This window comes from Budorcas taxicolor, chromosome 5, assembly GCF_023091745.1.
Source record: "Budorcas taxicolor isolate Tak-1 chromosome 5, Takin1.1, whole genome shotgun sequence".
Lineage (NCBI taxonomy): Eukaryota > Metazoa > Chordata > Mammalia > Artiodactyla > Bovidae > Budorcas > Budorcas taxicolor.
In genome coordinates this window covers 146,510,678-146,531,133 of record NC_068914.1, presented here as the reverse complement: position 1 = coordinate 146,531,133, position 20,456 = coordinate 146,510,678, and the positions used below count along the sequence as shown (strand labels likewise).

The 20,456-nt window shown below is 41.9% G+C and overlaps 1 protein-coding gene across 1 annotated transcript in view; it reads left to right on the top strand.

Annotated features, from left to right (window-relative positions):
- Positions 1-20,456, top strand: part of LOC128048722 (antigen WC1.1-like) — a 63,121-nt gene extending 42,665 nt beyond the window's left edge. Inside the window, 10 exon segments of the mRNA XM_052641148.1 lie at positions 1,951-2,040; positions 2,116-2,430; positions 3,524-3,847; positions 14,891-14,932; positions 15,022-15,336; positions 15,588-15,620; positions 16,169-16,306; positions 16,693-16,782; positions 17,648-17,785; positions 20,311-20,456. Of these exon segments, the coding sequence (XP_052497108.1) occupies positions 1,951-2,040; positions 2,116-2,430; positions 3,524-3,847; positions 14,891-14,932; positions 15,022-15,336; positions 15,588-15,620; positions 16,169-16,306; positions 16,693-16,782; positions 17,648-17,785; positions 20,311-20,456 (1,631 nt within the window).

Here is a 20,456-nt window from a genome sequence, read left to right as displayed (position 1 = left end):
ACACCAACATAGAGAACATCATATGGATACTCAGAGGGGAAATGAAGAGTGGGGTGAATTGGGATGTTGAGATTGACATATATGACATATACACACTATTGATGTGCTGTGCTGTGCGATTAGTCATATCCAACTCTTTGCAACCCCATGGACCATAGCCCGCCAGGCTCCTCTGTCCACGGGGATTCTCCAGGAAAGAATTGTGGAGTGGGTTGCCATACCCTCCTCCAGGGGATCTTCCCAACCCAAGTATCAAACCCAGGTCTCATGCATTGCAGGTGGATTCTTTACTGCCTCAGCCACCAGACTCAGAAACCCTACACTATTGATACTAATTATAAAATAGATATTGCCTGGGGAATCCCATAGACATGGAACCTGATGGGCTACAATCCATAGTGTCACAGAGTCAGACACAACTGAAGTGACTTAGCATGCACACACACATAAACTTTGCCAACAAAGGTCTATCTAGTCTAGGCTATGGTTTTTCCAGTGGTCATGTATGGATGTGAGAGTTGGACGATAAAGAAAGTTGAGCACCAAAGAATTGATGCTTTTGAACTGTGGTGTTGGAGAAGACTCTTGAGAGTCCCTTGGACTGCAAAGAGATCCAACCAGTCCATCCTAAAGGAAATCAGTCCTGGGTGTTCATTGGAAGGACTGATGTTGAAGCTGAAGCTCGAATACTTTGGTTACCTGATGCAAAGAGCTGACTCATTGGAAAAGACACTGATGGTGGGAAAGATTGAGGGCAGGAGGAGAAGGGGACGACAGAGGAAGAGATGGTTGGATGGCATCATCGACTCGATGGACATGGGTTTGGGTGGACTCCGGGAGTTGGTGATGGACAGGGAGGCCTGGCGTGCTGCGGTTCATGGGGTCGTAAAGAGTCGGACACTACTGAGTGACTGAACTGAACACATAAAACAGATAAATAATAACCTATTGTATAGCACAGGGAACTCTACTCAGTGCTCTGTGATGACCTAAATAGGAAGTAAGTCCAAGAAAGAGGGGATATTTATTTATATATGTGTCATTGTTGTTTGGTCGCTGAGTTGCGTCTGACTCTTTTGTTACCCAGTGGACTAGCCTGCGACACTCCTTTGTCCATAGGATTTCCCAGGCAAGAATACTGGAGTTGATTGCCATTTCTTACCCCAGAGGATCTTTCCAACCAGGGATGGAACCCCAGTCTTCTATTTGGCAGGCAGATTTTTTTTTTTTACCACTGAGTCACCTAGGAAACCCTTACATGTATATATAAGGTATTAAATTTGCTGTACAGCAGAAGCTACCACAACGTTGTAAAGCAATTATACTCAAATAAAAATTAATGAAAATGAATAAAATAAACTCTCTGTCAGGTAAGTCTAAGAGCCCAATACCCTGGGAAATTGTTTTAATGTTTCTTTTTCCTCTTGTTTTCCATGAGACCTCTTTTTTAAAAAAATTAATTATTATTATTTTTCTTTGTGTTTTTAAAATCACAAACACTGTAGATAAAAAGTTGTACAAATCCTTCAGAAAGGATTCTGTTTCGCTTCTTCTATTTAGGGGTGGATTAAGGATAGAGCAACTTATTTAACTCATTCTTAGGGCAAAGCTTGGCTTAAAACAGGAATCATGGCATTGTCAGGTAGCGCTGTTCATAGAGAAAGGGAACGCTAAGATTATGGCAACTTTACTGGTATGTTACAGCTTTCATCTCAGCTCCATCACTAGGTCATTATTATTATTATTACTATTTTTGAACTTTTTGCTTTGTATTGGGTTTAGCCGATTAACAATGTTGTTACAGTTTCAGGTGAACAGGCAGGGACTCAACCATATATATACATGTATCCATTTCCCCCCAAACTCCCCTCCCCTCCTAAAAATTATTTTGCTGAACGGAGTTTCCTGTTCTTCAACCCTCCCAACCCTCTAATCATCGCTTTTTTTCAGGAAACCACTCCCAGGTGCTGCCCCAGTGCAATGACTCCATGTCTGAACAAGGGTCTGCCGCCTCCGAGGGGAGCGCCCCCTACTGCTCAGGTGAGGGCCCCACAAGACAGAAGACCCTTTTCATTCCCAGGTCAAGGCCTCATTGTCCCATTTCTCTCTCCTCAGACAGTAGACAGCTCCGCCTAGTGGATGGGGGCGGTCCCTGCGCAGGGAGAGTGGAGATCCTTGACCAGGGCTCTTGGGGCACCATCTGTGATGATGGCTGGGACCTGGACGATGCCCGCGTGGTGTGCAGGCAGCTGGGCTGTGGAGAAGCCCTCAATGCCACGGGGTCTGCTCACTTCGGGGCAGGATCAGGGCTCATCTGGCTGGACGACCTGAACTGCACAGGAAAGGAGTCTCACGTGTGGAGGTGCCCTTCCCGGGGCTGGGGGCAGCACGACTGCAGACACAAGGAGGACGCGGGGGTCATCTGCTCAGGTCCACGCTGCACACTGTCCACAGTGTGGACAGTGGAGGGGAGGGGAGTGCCCAGGAGGACGGGGGTCTGAGCCCTGAGGGAGAGATGCTGAAACGACCAGAGAAGGAGGCTTCCTCCTATGGAGCCTGTCTTTCCAGCAGACTTGAAGACCAGGTGCTTTCACTGCCTCCTGCAGCAGCTGAGACTCTGGTCTTTTCTCCTCAGTAGTGTTTCCTGGCAGAGCCTTTTCTCAGTTTTCCTTGAAATCGGGGCTCACTCTTCTGGTACATATGGTAGAGAAGTCTTAAAGCCAAGGTGCTAGTTTTTTTGTTTTGTAACAAATTACCACATAGTTAATGGTTTAAAGCAACACATTTACTTCCTTATACTTCTGTAGCTTAGATGTCCAGCAGGAATCTCACTGGATGGGGTTCAAGGTTTCAGTAGGGTCACATCACCTCTGAGCCTCTGGGAAAGAATCTGTTTCTTGTCTTCAAGCTTCTAAAAACTGCCTGCCTGCCTGCCTTCGTTCATAACCCCTTCTGTTCATCATCAGAGCAGCAACGCTCCACCTCTCTAACTGTTATCCATATATTCATCTCCCTCTAACCAAAACGAGGAAAAGTGTTCCACCCTAAAGGATAGCGAGTCTAAGACTGTGATTTGACTGTGCTCAGGTGGTTAATCCATCATATTTGAGGGTAATCTCAGTCCTTACCTTAATTACTTCTGTAAAGTTCCCTTTGCCAGATAAGGAAATAGTCATAGGTCCATTATTCTATCTGCCTCCACACTGTCCACATCACATCCCTTTCATACACTCTTTTAGATGTTTTGTCAGGAAGCAGGTGTCAGCTCCCTCTCCCTGCAGGTGTCCAGGGTGGTCTTCCTCTCAGTTCATATCCACTACATCATGGTGGTAGAAATATTTAGAAAGGCAGACACAAATGGACAAAGTCAGGTGAAAAGGAGACAAGTTTCACTCTGGTCATCTAATGGATTTGCTTCCTCAGCCGGGTCACAGATGAATGTTCACAATTTGGGGGAGAGAGGAAAATCCAGAGCACTGTGTGGGGTGCTCACTGTGTCCTGTCTCCTCCCTTTCAATCTCAGAGTTCCTGGCCCTCAGGATGGTCAGCAAGGACCAGGAGTGCGCTGGGTGGCTGGAAGTTTTCTACAACGGGACCTGGGGCAGTGTGTGCCGCAGCCCCATGGATGATGTCACCGTGTCCATCATCTGCAGTCAGCTTGGCTGTGGGGACAGTGGAAGTGTCAACACCTCTGTTGGTCTCAGGGAAGGTTCTAGACCCCGGTGGGTAGATTTAATTCAGTGTCGGAAAACTGATACCTCTCTCTGGCAGTGTCCTTCTGGCCCGTGGAAATTCAGTTCATGCTCTCCAAAGGAGGAAGCCTACATCTCCTGTGCAGGAGACTTATGTCTGTTTCTGTGTCTTTCCCAACTCTGTAGGATGCTATTAGTGAGATTTGATATTTTAAAATCTAAGTGATGTGTTCAAGTTGAGTTTATAAAATGAAGTTTGGATGGAGCTAATTTAATCTACATGTTCCAAACTTTATTAAATTTTTAAATTGATATAACTGATACAACATTATATTTTTTGCTGTGTATGACATAATGCTTATATGTTTGTGTGTACTGCTAAATGATCACTACAGTAACTCTAGTTATATCTCTCTATATGGATCCATATATATAGTTAAATATTTTTCTTACATGATGAGAATGTTTAAGATGTATTTTCTTGCCATCTTTCAAATAGACAATACACTATTCACTATAGTCACCATGCTGTATGTTATATCTCTTCACCTATTAATTTTATAATTCAAATTTATATCTTTTGATTACCTTTGCCTGCACCAAATCCCCCACTTCTGGTAGCCACCAACTACTCAGCATCTCTGAACTTGCTTTTTGTTTTAATATTTCACATATAAATGAGATTACATGGTATTTTTCTTTCTCTGTGTGATTTGTTTCACTTAACATAATGCCCTCGAGGTCCATCCATGTTGTTGAAACTGGCAAGATTTTCCTCTTTTTTATGGGTGGATATAAGTCTATATTACATTTTCTTTATCCATTCATCAGTGAAGACTTACATTGTTTAACTCATATATATTGCTATAAAATACTAAAAGGTAATACTGTTAAAGTGCTGCAGTCAATACGTCAGCAAATTTGGAAGATTCATCAGTGGCCACAGGACTGGAGAAGGTCAGTTTTCATTTAAATTCAAAGAAGGTTAATGCCAATGAATGGTCAAACTGCCTCACAGTTGTGCTCATTTCACATGCTAACAAGGTTATGCTCAAAGTCTTTCAAGCTAGGCTTCAGCAGTAAGTGAACTGAGAACTTCTGAAATGTACAAGCTGGGTTTAGAAAAGGCAGAGAAACCAGAGATCAAATTGCCAACATTTGTTGGATCATAGAGTAAGCCAGAGAATTCCAGAAAAACATCTGCTTCATTGACTACATAAAGCCTTTGACCATGTGAATCACAATGAACTGTGGAAAATTTTTTTTTAAATTTTATTTTTACTTTATTTTACTTTACAATACTGTATTGGTTTTGCCATACATTGACATGAATCCACCATGGGTGTATACGAGCTCCCAATCCTGAATCCCCCTCCCACCTCCCACCCCATCATCTCTCTGGATCATCACCATGCACCAGCCCCAAGCATCCTGTATCCTGTATCGAACATAGACTGGCACTTCATTTCTTACATGATAGTATACATGTTTCAATGCCATTCTCCCAAATCATCCCACCCTCTCCCTCTCCCTCTGAGTCCAAACGTCTGTTCTATACATCTGTTCTCTTTTGCTATCTCGCATACAGGGTCATCATTACCATCTTTCTAAATTCCATATATGTGTCAGTATACTGTATTGGTGTTTTTCTTTCTGGCTTTCTTCACTCTGTATAATCAGCTCCAGTTTCATCCATGTCATCAGAACTGATTCAAATGTATTCTTTTTAATGGCTGAGTAATACTCCATTGTGTATATGTACCACAGCTTTCTTATCCATTCATCTGCTGATGGACATCTAGGTTGTTTCCATGTCCTGGCTATTATAAACAGTGCTGCAATGAACATTGGGGTACATGTGTCTCTTTCAATTCTGGTTTCCTTGGTGTGTATGCCCAGCAGTGGGATTGCTGGGTCATAAGGCAGTACTATTTTCAATTTTTTAAGGAATCTCCACACTGTTTTCCATAGTGGTTGTACTAGTTTGCATTCCCACCAACAGTGTAAGAGGGTTCCCTTTTCTCCACACCCTCTCCAGCATTCACTGTGTAGACTTTTGGATCGCAGCCATTCTGACTGATGTGAAGTGGTACCTCATTGTGGTCTTGATTTGCATTTCTCTAATAATGAGTGATGTTGAGTATCTTTTCATGTGTTTGTTAGCCATCCATATGTCTTGTTTGGAGAAATGCCTATTTAGTTCTTTGGCCCATTTTTTGATTGGGTCGTTAATTTTTCTGGAATTGAGCTGCATATGTTGCTTGTATATTTTTGAGGTTATTTGTTTTTCAGTTGCTTCATTTGGTATTGTTTTCTCCCATTCAGAAGGCTGTCTTTTCACTTTGCTTATATTTTCCTTTGTTGTGCAGAAGCTTTTAATTTTAATTAGATCCCATTTGTTTATTTTTGCTTTTATTTCCAGTATTCTGGGAGGTGGATCATAGAGGATCCTGCTGTGATTTATGTCGGAGAGTCTTTTGCCTATATTCTCCTCTAGGAGTTTTATATTTTCTGGTCTTACGTTTAGATCTTTAATCCATTTTGAGTTTATTTTTGTGTATGGTGTTAGAAAGTGATCTAGTTTCATTCTTTTACAAGTGGTTGACCAGTTTTCCCAGCACCACTTGTTAAAGAGATTGTCTTTACTCCATTGTATATTCTTGCCTCCTTTGTCAAAGATAAGGTGTCCATATGTGTGTGGATTTATCTCTGGGCTTTCTATTTCATTCCATTGATCTATATGTCTGTCTTTGTGCCAGTACCATACTCTCTTAATGACTGTGGCTTTGTAGTAGAGCCTGAAGTCAGGCAAGTTGATTCCTCCAGTTCCATTCTTCTTTCTCAAGATTGCTTTGGCTATTCGAGGTTTTTTTGTATTTCCATACAAATCTTGAAATTATTTGTTCTAGTTCTGTGAAAAATACGGCTAGTAGCTTGATAGGGATTGTATTGAATCTGTAGATTGCTTTGGGTAGTATACTCATTTTCACTATATTGATTCTTCCAATCCATGAACACGGTATATTTCTCCATCTATTAGTGTCTTCTTTGATTTCTTTCATCAGTGTTTTATAGTTTTCTATGTATAGGTGTTTAGTTTCTTTAGGTAGATATATTCCTAAGTATTTTATTCTTTTCATTGCAATGGTGAATGGAACTGTTTCCTTAATTTCTTTTTCTACTTTCTCATTATTAGTGTATAGGAATGCAAGGGATTTCTGCGTGTTGATTTTATATCCTGCAACTTTACTATATTCATTGATTAGCTCCAGTAATTTTATGGTGGAGTCTTTAGGATTTTCTATGTAGAGGATCATGTCATCTGCAAACAGTGAGAGTTTTACTTCTTCTTTTCCAATTTGGATTCCTTTTATTTCTTTGTCTGCTCTGATTGCTGTGGCCAAAACTTCCAGAACTATGTTGAATAGTAGCGGTGAAAGTGGGCACCCTTGTCTTGTTTCTGACTTTAGGGAAAATGCTTTCAATTTTTCACCATTGAGGATAATGTTTGCTGTGGATTTGTCATATATAGCTTTTATTATGTTGAGTTATGTTCCTTCTATTCCTGCTTTCTGGAGAGTTTTTATCACAAATGGATGTTGCATTTTGTCAAAGGCCTTCTCTGCATCTATTGAGATAATCATATGGCTTTCATTTTTCAATTTGTTAATGTGGTGGATTACATTGATTGATTTGTGGATATTGAAGAATCCTTGCATCCCTGGGATAAAGCCCACTTGGTCATGGTGTATGATGTTTTTAATGTGTTGTTGAATTCTGATTGCTAGAATTTTGTTGAGGATTTTTGCATCTATGTTCATCAGTGTTATTGGCCTGTAGTTTTCTTTTTTTGTGACATCTTTGTCAGGTTTTGGTATTAGGGTGATGGTGGCCTCATAGAATAAGTTTGGAAATTTACCTTCCTCTGCAATTTTCTGGAAGAGTTTCAGTAGGATAGGAGTTAGCTCTTCTCAAAATTTTTGGTAGAATTCAGCTGTGAAGCCATCTGGACCTGGGCTTTTGTTTGCTGGAAGATTTCTGATTACAGTTTCATTTTCCATGCTTGTGATGGGTCTGTTAAGATTCTTAAAGAGACGAGAATACCAGAGCACCTTGCCTGCCTCCTGAGAAACCTGTATGCAGATCAAAAAAGCAGCAGTTGGAACAGGGCATGGAAAAACTGACTGGTTCCAAATTGAGAAAAGAGTTCATCAAGGCTGTATATTGTTATCCTGTTTATTTAACTTATATACAGAGAACATCATAGGAAATGCCAGGCTGGATGAATCACAAGCTGGAATCAAGATTGCTGTGAGAAATATCAACAACCTCAGATACACAGATGATATCACTCTAATGGCAGAAAGCGAAGAGAAACAAGAAAGCCTCTCATTGAGGGTGAAAGGAGAGTGAAAAAGCTGGCTTACAGCTCAACATTCTAAAAACTAAGATCATCGGCACTTCATGGCATATAAAAGGGGAGAAAGTGGAAACAGTGACAGATTTTCTTTTCTTGGATTCCCAAATCACTACTGATGATGACTGCAGCCATGAGATTAAAAGAGGCTTGCTCCTATGTGACAAACCTAGACAGAGTATTAAAAGAGACACCGCTTTGCTGACAAAGGTCCATGTGGTCACAGCTATATTTTTTCTAGTAGTCATCTCTGGACGTGAGAGCCGGGTTATAGAAGAAACTAAAAAGAGTTGATTCTTTTGAATTGTGGTGCTTGGATGCCACAATTGCATTGAGAGTCCTTTGGGCAGCAAGGAGATCAAACCAATCAATCCTAAAGGAAATCAACCCTGAATATTCATTGAAAGGACTGATGCTGAAGCTGAAGCTCCAATCCTTTGGCCACCTGATGAGAAGAGCTGACTCATTGGAAGAGACCCTGATGATGGGAAATATTGAAGGCAAAAGAAGAAGGGGGCCACAGAGGATGAGATAGATAGCATCACCAGTTCAGTGGACATGAATTTGAGCAAACTTTGGGAGTTAGTGAAGGACAGAGGAGCCTGGCATGCTGCAGTCCATGGGGTTGCAAAGAGTCAGACACAACCTAGCAACTGAACATATGTTGCTGCAGTGAACATTGGGTTTTCAAGTTAGTGTTTTTGTTTCCTTCAGATAAATACTCCAAAGTGAAATTGCTAAATCTTATGGCAGTTCTATTTTTAATTTTTGATGCACCTCAATACTGTTTCCATAGGGGCTGCCTCAACTTACATTCCCTCTAACTGTGCAAAACCTTTCCTGTCTCTTCACATTCTCCTCAACTCCTGTTATTTCTTCTTTTGGATAAAAGCCTTTCTAGAGGATATGAGGTGATATCTCATTGTGGTTTTGATTTGTGTTTTCTGATGATTGATAGTGTTGAGTGCATTTTCATGTATTATTGGCAAGTTGTATGTATTCTTTGAAAAATTGTCTATTCAGGTTTTCTGCCCATTAAAAAAAATCAGACTGTTTGTTTTTTGCTACTGAGTTGTATGAGTTCCTTGTATATTTTGGATAATAATCCTTACCAGAAATATAATATACAAATATTTTTTCCAACTCCATAGGTTGCTTTTTCACTTTGTTGATGGTTTCCTTAATTGGGCAGAAGATTTTTAGCTTTATGTCATCACAACTGCTTGTTTTTACTCTTGTTCCCTTTGCTTTTGGTGTCAAATCCAAAAAATCATCACAGAGACTGGTGTCAAGGAATTTATTTTCTGTTTTTTCCTGTAGAAATTTTATGGCTTCAGGACTTATGATCAAGTCTTTAATCTATTTTGAGTTAATTTTTGTGAATGGTGTAAGATAGTGGTTCAGTTTCACTTTTTGAAAGTGGCTATCCAGTTTCCCCAATGCCATTTACTGAAAAAACTGTCCTTTTCCCACTGTATATTCTTGGCGTCTTTGTCAAAAATTAATTGACCATAGAAATGTGGGTTTATTTATGGACTCTCTATTTTGTTCCATTGATCTCTGTGTTCATTTTTATACCAATGACATACTGTTTTGATTAATATAGCTTTGTAATATAGTTTGAAATCAGGAAGCATGACACCTCTAGCTTTGTTATTCTTTCTCAAGATTGCTTTGGTATTGAGAGTCTTTTATGGTTCCATGCAAATTTTAGGATTGTTTCTTCTGTATCTGTGAAAATTTCCATTGGAATTTTGATAAGGACTGGAGTGAATCTGTAGATTGCTTTTGGTAGGGGCATGTTAATAATATTAGATCTCCCAATCCATGAGCACAGAATGTCTTTCCATTTATTTGAGTCATCTTCAGTTTCTTTCATCAATGTGTTTATAGTTTTCAGTGTACAGGTCTTTCACCTCCTTGGTTAAATTTATTCCTAGACATTTTATTCATTTTCATGCAAATATAAACAGAATTGTTTTCTCAGTTTCTCTTATAGCAGTTTGTTGTTAGTGTAAAGAAATGCAAATGATTTTTGTATACAGATTTTTCTTCTACAGCTTTACTGAGTGTATTGGTTCTCGTATTTTTGCTAAAGTCTTTAGTGTTTTCTACATATAATATCATGTAAGGGGGTTTCTTTCCTCATAACTCTGATGGTAGAGAATCTGTCTGCAATGCAAGAGACCCGGTTTCAGTCCCTGGGTCAGGAATATCCCCTGGTGGAAGGAATGGCAACCCACTCCAGTATTCTTGTCTGGAGAATCCCAATGGACAGAGGAGCCTGGCAGGCTGCAGTCCTTGGGGTTGTAAAGAGTCAGACACGACTGAGTGACTAACACTTTCACTTTTCAATCTGCAAATAGTGTCTATTTTGCCTCTTCCTTTCAGATTTGGATTTTTTTTTTTAATTGCCTGATGGATCTGGATGGGACTGCCAAAACTAAGTTGAATAAAAGTCGTGAGAATAGACGTTTTTGTCTTGTGCCTGATTTCAGAGGAAAAGCTTTCAGTTTTTTAAAGTCAAGTATGATGTTAGCTGTGTACTTTTCATATAGCCTTAATTATGTTGAGATGCAATCCTTCTATACCTACTTTGTAAAAGAGTTTTTACTGTAAGTGGATGTTGAATTTGTCAAACACTTTTTCTGCATCCTTTGAGGATATGATTTTTACCTTCATTTTGTTTATTTGGTGTATCACATTGAATATTCTGTGCATTTTCAACTATCCTTGTATCCTTGGAACAAATATCACTTGATTACGGTGTATGATTCTTTTAGTGTGTTGTCAAATTCAGTTTTCTAATATTTTGTTGATTATTTTTGCACCTGTATTTATCAGAGTATTAGTCCGTAATTTTCTTTTCTCATGGTGTCCTTATCTGGCTTTGGTATCAGACTAATGTTGGCTTCAGAAAATGAATTTGGAAGTGTTCTTTTCTTCTGTTTTTGGAAGAGTTTGAGAAGGCTCCACCACTAAATACTGTTACATTGGGAATTGAGATTTCAGCAATAAATTTTGAATGAAATAAATAAATGTTGGTGAGGGCGACAAATAGTCAAACCATAACACCTTATTCCTTCAACATTTCTCTCTCTGTTTCTCTTTCTCCTTCGCTCCTCCTCCACACACACACACACACACACACACACACACACACACACACACCCCATTCAGGTACACCTTGAATGACATGCTGGATGTTGCCTGAAACCCATAGCTAAGAGAATGTGGGATCAGATACTTCAAAAGCAGAGGCTCACTCCCTTCCTTGCCTCTCTTTGCTTATCTCTTTGTCTTTTTCATTTGAAAGCCAAAAAGGAATTAAACTATGAGACCTTTTATTGATGATGTTTTTCCTACAATTAAACCCTGTGAATTGAGAGGTGGTAAAGTCTTTGACCATGAAAATGAGCAACCTGCTCACAGAGGTCCTGCCATCGTTTTCTCAGAGGTTCTCTGCATAGAGTGGGTAGGAGTTTTGATAGGATGATCTGGAAAGAATATATAAATGTTGGTACTTTATGACAGGTACTATTTACCCTTCTGTTTTTTAAAATTTATATTTATTTCTGTCAGCTTCAATTCTTTTATATATATTCTCAGTCTTTTGTTTATTATTTCTTCATTTTCTCGATACAAATTTTTCTCAGTAGGCTTTTTAACTATTGCAAAAATTTCTGGCTTACTCAGTGTGTACATATATGTGTCCATATATCTTCTCAGAATTCTACTAAGTCTTTCCTGTATACTTCCTTTTTAAAATTTTTTTTTATTTCCTTTTTTCCTTTATTTGAATTTACAATACTATATTGGTTTTGCCATACATTGACATGAATCCACCACGGGTGTACATGCATTCCCAAACATGAACCCCCCACCCACCTCCCTCCCCATAACATCTCTCTGGGTCATCACCGTGCACCAGCCCCAAGCATGCTGTATCCTGCATCGGACATAGACTGGCGATTCGATTCTTACATGATAGTATACATGTTACAATGCCATTCTCCCAAATCATCCCACCCTCTCCCTCTCCCTCTGAGTCCAAAAGTCCGTTATACACATCTGTGTCTTTTTTGCTGTCTTGCATACAGGGTCATCATTGCCATCTTTCTAAATTCCATATATATGTGTTAGTATACTGTATTGGTGTTTTTCTTTCTGGCTTACTTCACTCTGTATAATCGGCTCCAGTTTCATCCATGTCATCAGAACTGATTCAAATGTATTCTTTTTAATGGCTGAGTAATACTCCATTGTGTATATGTACCACAACTTTCTTATCCATTCATCTGCTGATGGACATCTAGGTTGTTTCCATGTCCTGGCTATTATAAACAGTGCTGCGATGAACATTGGGGTACATGTGTCTCTTTCAATTCTGGTTTCCTCGGTGTGTATGCCCAGCAGTGGGATTGCTGGGTCATAGGCAGTTCTATTTTCAATTTTTTAAGGAATCTCCACACTGTTCTCCAAAGTGGCTGTACTAGTTTGCATTCCCACCAACAGTGTAGGAGGGTTCCCTTTTCTCCACACCCTCTCCAGCATTTATTGCTTGCAGATTTTTGGATCACAGCCATTCTGACTGGTGTGAAATGGTACCTCATTGTGGTCTTGGTTTGCAATTCTCTAATAATGAGTGATGTTGAGTATCTTTTCATGTGTTTGTTAGCCATCCGTATGTCTTCTTTGGAGAAATGTCTATTTAGTTCTTTGGCCCATTTTTTGATTGGGTCGTTAATTTTTCTGGAATTGAGCTGCATAAGTTGCTTGTACATTTTTGAGGTTAGTTGTTTGTCAGTTGCTTCATTTGGTATTGTTTTCTCCCATTCAGAAGGCTGTCTTTTCACTTTGCTTATATTTTCCTTTGTTGTGCAGAAGCTTTTAATTTTAATTAGATCCCATTTGTTTATTTTTGCTTTTATTTCCAGTATTCTGGGAGGTGGATCATAGAGGATCCTGCTGTGATTTATGTCGGAGAGTCTTTTGCCTATATTCTCCTCTAGGAGTTTTATATTTTCTGGTCTTACGTTTAGATCTTTAATCCATTTTGAGTTTATTTTTGTGTATGGTGTTAGAAAGTGATCTAGTTTCATTCTTTTACAAGTGGTTGACCAGTTTTCCCAGCACCACTTGTTAAAGAGATTGTCTTTACTCCATTGTATATTCTTGCCTCCTTTGTCAAAGATAAGGTGTCCATATGTGTGTGGATTTATCTCTGGGCTTTCTATTTCATTCCATTGATCTATATGTCTGTCTTTGTGCCAGTACCATACTCTCTTAATGACTGTGGCTTTGTAGTAGAGCCTGAAGTCAGGCAAGTTGATTCCTCCAGTTCCATTCTTCTTTCTCAAGATTGCTTTGGCTATTCGAGGTTTTTTTGTATTTCCATACAAATCTTGAAATTATTTGTTCTAGTTCTGTGAAAAATATGGCTGGTAGCTTAATTGGGATTGTGTTGAATTTGTAAATTGCTTTGGGTAGTATACTCATTTTCACTATATTGATTCTTCCAATCCATGAACATGGTGTATTTCTCCATCTATTAGTGTCCTCTTTGATTTCTTTCACCAGTGTTTTATAGTTTTCTATGTATAGGTGTTTAGTTTCTTTAGGTAGATATATTCCTAAGTATTTTATTCTTTTCGTTGCAATGGTGAATGGAATTGTTTCCTTAATTTCTTTTTCTACTTTCTCATTATTAGTGTATAGGAATGCAAGGGATTTCTGCGTGTTGATTTTATATCCTGCAACTTTACTATATTCATTGATTAGCTCTAGTAAGTATACTTCCTTTTTAAGAGATTCCTAATCAACACTACAGGCTTTTCTGGTGGCTCAGACAGCAAAGAAACTTCCTGCAGTGCGGGAGACCTGGGCTTGATCCCTGGGTAGGGAAGATCCAGTGGAGAAGTGAATAGCAATCCACTCCAGTATGTCTGTCTGAAAAATTCTGTGGACAGAGGAGCCTGGTGTGCTGCAGTCCATAGGGTCACAAAGAGTTGGACATGATTGAGAGACTGACACACACACACACATAACCAACACTACATTGTGGAGCAATTACCTTCCAATTAAAAATAAATTTAGAAAAGAGGGGTTCCTTTTACAACAGTAGTCTCCACTTCCCCACTGTCACACTGAATAGTAGGTAAGAGTAGTTTATAATCTATCTAATAATTTTCCATTAAAATTATGTACATGAGATTTTGAATATAAATTGACTCTGTGCTTTTGGACATTATTTTTAATATGAACCATTATCATAGACTGTTACCTTTGGCTTATATTTGGTTTACTATTTCACTGATTAATATGAATTTTAAAAGAGAAATTTTATTTCACTGAATTTTATTTGTCTATTCATTCATTTAAGAAATATTTGTCAAGCTTCTATCTAGGTATTTAGAAAAGGTTTTCCATAGATATTTGTTGAATGAGTACATACAATGTGCAGGCACTGTCCTAATATCAGAAACATGGCACATATACGATATACAAGGTCCTTCTTCTAATGGAACTTTCATTCAGAGGAGAGTGTGTAAATTGGTAGATGTCTGTGTTTATATTTGCTGTGGGGTGTGAAGACTGATAAGCAAGTAAATATTTAAAGTAATTTCAGCCGGTGATCAGATGCAGTGAATGTTTCAGCCTAGGAGATAATGAGCCTGTATTTTCATGTGTCATTTGTACTAAGTCAGACTTTAGATAATCTTATGTGGGGACAGGACCATCCTCAGCTGTTTCTGATTCAGTGTTTCCCCATTGTTTGCAGGAAGAAGACCCAAGAGCTGTCCAACTGCTGCCCCCTGCACAGGTACATCAGCCCCGCCCCCTCCCCTGTGGCTCCCAGGGGCTCCTTCCTCCCACCAGGGACTGTCACAGGAGGGGCTGCTGCCTTTTCAGACAGGGAGAAGCTCCGGCTCAGGGGAGGAGACAGCAAGTGCTCAGGGCGGGTGGAGGTCTGGCACAATGGCTCCTGGGGCACCGTGTGCGATGACTCTTGGAGCCTGGCAGAGGCCGAGGTGGTGTGTCAGCAGCTGGGCTGTGGCCAGGCCCTGGAAGCCGTGCGGGCCGGGACATTCGGCCCTGGAAATGGGAGCATCTGGCTGGACGAGGTGCGGTGCGCGGGCTGGGAGTCCTCCCTGTGGGACTGTGCTGCGGAGCCCTGGGGGCAGAGCAACTGCAAGCACGAGGAGGATGCTGGTGTGAGGTGCTCTGGTGAGTGAGGAGCTCGGGGTCCATGTAGGTGAGCTGGGGCAGCATGGGGGCAGTGGGCTGGGCTGGGCGTGGTGGTGAGTTTGTGTTCAGACATCCCCGGTGCTGGGGCTCTGATCTAGGACGGGGGAGCTGGGAGGACTGGACACTGATGTTGTGGAGACTGAGGGGTGATTTCAGGCTCAGGAGGGAAAAATGGTTTGCCCTGCATTCTGACCAATTCCACTTCCCCACACTGCTGTTTTTCTCTTTAGGTGTAAGGACAACGTTGCCCACGACTGCAGCAGGTACTGTGATCCATCCACGGGTAGGGGAGAATACTCAAATACTGGGGACCTGTTCTGTGGGCTCTCTGACAGCTCAGAAGAGGAAAGAGTCTGAGGAGCCATGGCTGTTGGGGAGCAGCCAGGGCATTACACTGGGGCAATCCCCTGCCTTGATGTCCAGGGTCAAATGTTCTCATGCCCGGGGTCCAAGGAAGTCTAGTTCCCATGTTGTAGAATCTGAGGAACTCCCACTTGCCCCTGTGTGTTGCTCCTCATCAGTGAGGTGTAGATCCCAGGACTGTTTGATGCTCTGTCTCCTGAAGCCGAAGGAGAGGCGATGAGCTGGGTCCTCAGAGGCTGTCTCTGCAGGGCAGCTCCCTGACAATCCCCAGCTCTGCCTCGGGGCCACACTGGCCAGAGTGGAGTTGACTTGTCTCAGTATGAGACCCGGGGGAGCCCTGACACTGTCTGAGGCTGAGACGCCATTGTCCGGAGCTCCTGAAAATGCTGACACAGGAGATTTCTCTGTGCCCAAGACTATCTCCAGCCCTTTTTCCTGTTCTCTTTAGGGAACAGACCAGCCTTGAATCCTCTCCGTGGTATCTTCTCCCTGCCTGGGGTCCTCTGCCTTATCCTGGGGTCCCTTCTCTTCCTGGTCCTCATCATCCTGGTGACTCAGCTGCTCGAATGGAGAGCAGAGCGCAGAGGTGGGCTTCATGGGGACCTGGGGGCCAGGGAGAGTATGGGCAGGCAGGAGATGGGGCAGGTGTGAGGAGGGAACCTGGGCCAGGTACTGTTCTGAGTTGCAGACTCCATGTGCTCTGTGCTGAGCTCTAAGGGCTGAGTAGACAGAGGTTCTTAGGACTGGGGTGTGAACTCTCATAAGTCATGGCCCCTCCTGTGAGACCAGACAGGGTTGGCGGTGAGCAGTAATCAGGGTCAGATGAGGGGAGAATGTGCAGATATGGTGCACGGTATAGCAGACGATGCTGAGGTCCTGGCAGCCCCCATGTGAGCACCAGGGAGGTGAAGGTGGGCTGGCTGGATCGGGGTATCTGGGGAAGCTTCTGCGACCTGCTGGGTGATCTCTCAGCCTTATCTAGCTATGAAGATGCTCTTGCTGAAGCTGTGTATGAGGAGCTCGATTACCTTCTGACACAGAAGGAAGGTCTGGGCAGCCCAGGTGAGTGTCTCATCTGCCCTCCTGGGATCTCTGGTTATCACCACCCCCTGGCTGTGCATATCTTCTCAGCATCTGCAGACCCCATGTGTGCCCCAGGCTCACAGAGACGGCTCCTCCAGAGAGGCAGGATGGCCTCTCAGAGCCCCGTGATCTCCCAGCCTCCGTCTGCACTGCAGAAGCCAGGCCTGTCCCTTCTCAGCCTTAACACAGGTCCCGTGGGTGTGGGGAGGGTCATTCTCTGTGTTGTGTGATGTTTGTCTCCGCATGAGGCTTTCCCGTCAGATTCTCACTGACTAAACTGCCGTATTACACCAGAGATGGTGAGGACAACAGTGACTACAGGTCCACTCCAGGAATTAGAGGTGGACCTGCTTCGGCTGGGCTTTGGGGAGGAGAGTTTCCCTCAGAGGAGATTTAAGGGGAATTGTTTTCCTTTGACGGACCAGAGGCATCCCTTGTATCCAGATGGGGTTCATCCTCCTTCTCTGGCTGTTCTGTGATGTCTCACGTCGGGGCTGCTCTCTCTGTGTCCAGATTCACCACAGGCACAGAATGTTTTTAAAAAAATAACATCTGTAAAGCACAATTTGTCAAAGTCCTTTAGCAGTGCTCAAGGGTAAAAGAGTTGCTTTGAGATATGTCATTTCCATCAGAAAATATTAAGATATGTAAAATCATATTTTGGCTTAAAGACACATCAAAATGAAACATGGTCTTAGAGAAAAAAGTCTTTTAAAACAAAGAGTGACTGGTGCCTCTATTCAGAAACTCAGAACCTCTGGGTCAGAAGGTTTCTTAGGTATGTCCCAGAACAACCCACTTAGTGCGGTTCATACACTCCCTTGTCTGCTCTTGGAACCCCCAGATCAGAGGACTGATGTCTCTGCTGGAAATTATGATGATGCTGAAGAAGTACCAGTGCCTGGAACTCCTCCTGCCTCTCAGGGGAGCGAGGAGGAAGTGCCCCCAGAGAAGGACAATGGGGTGAGGACCTCTCAGACCGGTGAGTGGGGTCAGTTGATCTCCTGCAATCTTTCTATCTGGAAGAGTGAATTTGTGCTCCTCAATGCCCAGCCTCCCTAGAGATTCAAAACATAGGTAATCTCATACATTTGGTAGCATCCTTGACCATATGCCATATTTAATGCTGTCAGACTCCTTGCAAGGAGTGAAGAATCACTCTGCTTTGGGCATTTATGTTTCTATAATGTGACATAAACTTATCACTTTATATGTGATATACTTGCATGAAGATTTATAGATTAGGGAATTTCCTGGTTGTTGATAGACAGGGAAGCCTGGTGTGCTGCAGTCCATGGGGTCACAGAGAGTCAGGCATGACTGAGTGACTGAACTGAACTGAACCAAATTCAAAGGTGGAACTAGTGTTTTAATAATATCTTTGCACTGTTGCACACATGAAGGCAAACCATTCAATATCACAGTAATCCAGGTCTACACCAGATCAGTAATGCTGAAGAAGCTGAAGTTGCCATTCTAGGAAGACCTACATGACCTTTTAGAACTATCACCTAAAAAAGATGTCCTTTTCATTATAAGGGACTGGAATGCAAAAGTAGGAAGTCAAGAGATACCTGGAGTAACAGCCAAATTTGGCCACGGAGTACAAAATGAGGCAAGGCAAAGGCTAATAGAGTTTTGCCAAGAGAACGCACTGGTCATAACAAACACCCTCTTCCAAGAACACAAGAGAGGACTCTACACGTGGACATCAGCAGATGGTCAGTACCAAAATCAGATTGATTATATTCTTTGCAGCCAAAGATGGAGATGCTCTATACAGTCAGCAAAAACAAGACTGGGAGCTGACTGTGGCTCAGATCATGAACTCCTTATTGCCAAATTCAGACTTAATATGAAGAAAGTAGAGAAACCCATTAGACCATTCAGGTATGACCTAAATCAAATTCCTTATGATTATACTGTAGTAGTGACAAATAGATTAAGGGCATTAGGTCTGATGGGCAGAGTGCCTGATGAATTATGGACGGAGGTTCGTGACATTGTACAGGAGGCAGGGATCAAGAGCATCCCCAAGAAAAAGAAATGCAAAAAGGCAAAATGGCCTCCTCAGAGGCCTCCTCACACATGAGGAGGCCTTACAAATAGCTGAGAAAAGATGAGAAGTGAAACCAAAGGAGAAAAGGAAAGATATATCCATTTGAATACAGAGTTCCAAAGACTAGCATGGAGAGATAAGAAAGCCTTCCTCACTGATCAATGCAAAGAAACAGAGGAAAACAGTGGAATGGGAAAGACTAGAGATCTCATCAAGAAAATTACAGATACCAAGCAAGGGAATATTTCAGCCAAAGATGGGTACAATAAAGGACAGAAATGTTATGGTCCTAATGAAAGCAGAAGATATTAAGAAGAAGTGGCAAGAATACAAAAGAACTATACAAAAAAATCTTCATGACCCAGATAATCACAATAGTGTGATCACTAACCTAGAGCCAGATATCCTGGAATGTGAAGTCAGTGGGCCTTAGGAAGCATCACCATGAACAAAGCTAGTGGAAGTGATGAATACCAGTTGAGTTCTTTCAAATCCTAAAAGATGATGCTGTGAACGTGCTGTACTCAGTATGCCAGCAAATTTGGAAAACTTAGCAGTGGACACAGGACTGGTAAAGGTCAGTTTTCATTCCAATCCCAAAGAAAGGCAATGCCAAAGAATGTTCAAACTACCGCACAATTGCACTCATCTCACACGCTAGTAAAGTAATGCTCGAAATTCTCCAAGCCAGGCTTCAGCAATATGTGAACCGTGAACTTCCAGATGTTCAAGATGGTTTTAGAAAAGGCAGAGGAACCAGAGATCAAATTGCCAAAATTTGCTGGATCATCGAAAAAGCAAGAGAGTTCCAGAGAAACATCTATTTCTGCTATGCCAAAGCCTTTGACTGTGTGTATCCCAATAAACTGATATTTCAGTAGCTGCAAGAAGATACTCATTCTCTAGAAAAGAGTATTTCTCCATCTGAGGGTCTGTGTAGTTCCTGGGGAGGAGATATCTGTGGCTGCACCTGTGATACTATTTGTGGACATTTGGAAACAGGAGTCAAGTCAACTAAGAGCAGACTTGGGTTGTGAGTGAGGAATTCAGATTTTTCCTGTTTCCAGTCTCCCTCTTATTGTGAATTTGCATCTATCACCTGTGAAAGGAGAACAATTTAGATTCCTTTTTATGATTCTTACCATTGCTGGGCATCTCCTTGGTATTGTGTTGCCTGGAAGCAGGTCTCCCAGAGCCCCTGAGCACAGGTCTCCTGTGATGCAGGATTTCCACATGCATGGAGACCCGGGAGACTACATGAATTGGATCTGAGAGCACAGCTGGGATCCATCCTCACTGGGACTCATGTGAAATAGCCTGAGCCTCCCTCCCTACACCTGGGTCCCAGGGATGCTTTGTCATAAGCACTTGCTTGACTCCCTTCCACCAGAGGATTCTGTCCCATCCTCATGTCTCAGTTCAAATCAAACTTCTCTTTCCTATTTCAGGCTCTTGTCTGAACTTCTCCAGAGAGGCTGCTGATCCTGGGGGAGGAGAAGAGAGCCTCTGGCTGCTCCAGGGGAAGAAAGGGGACACTGGATACGATGATGTTGAACTCAGTGCCCTGGGAACATCCCCAGTGACTTTCTCGTGA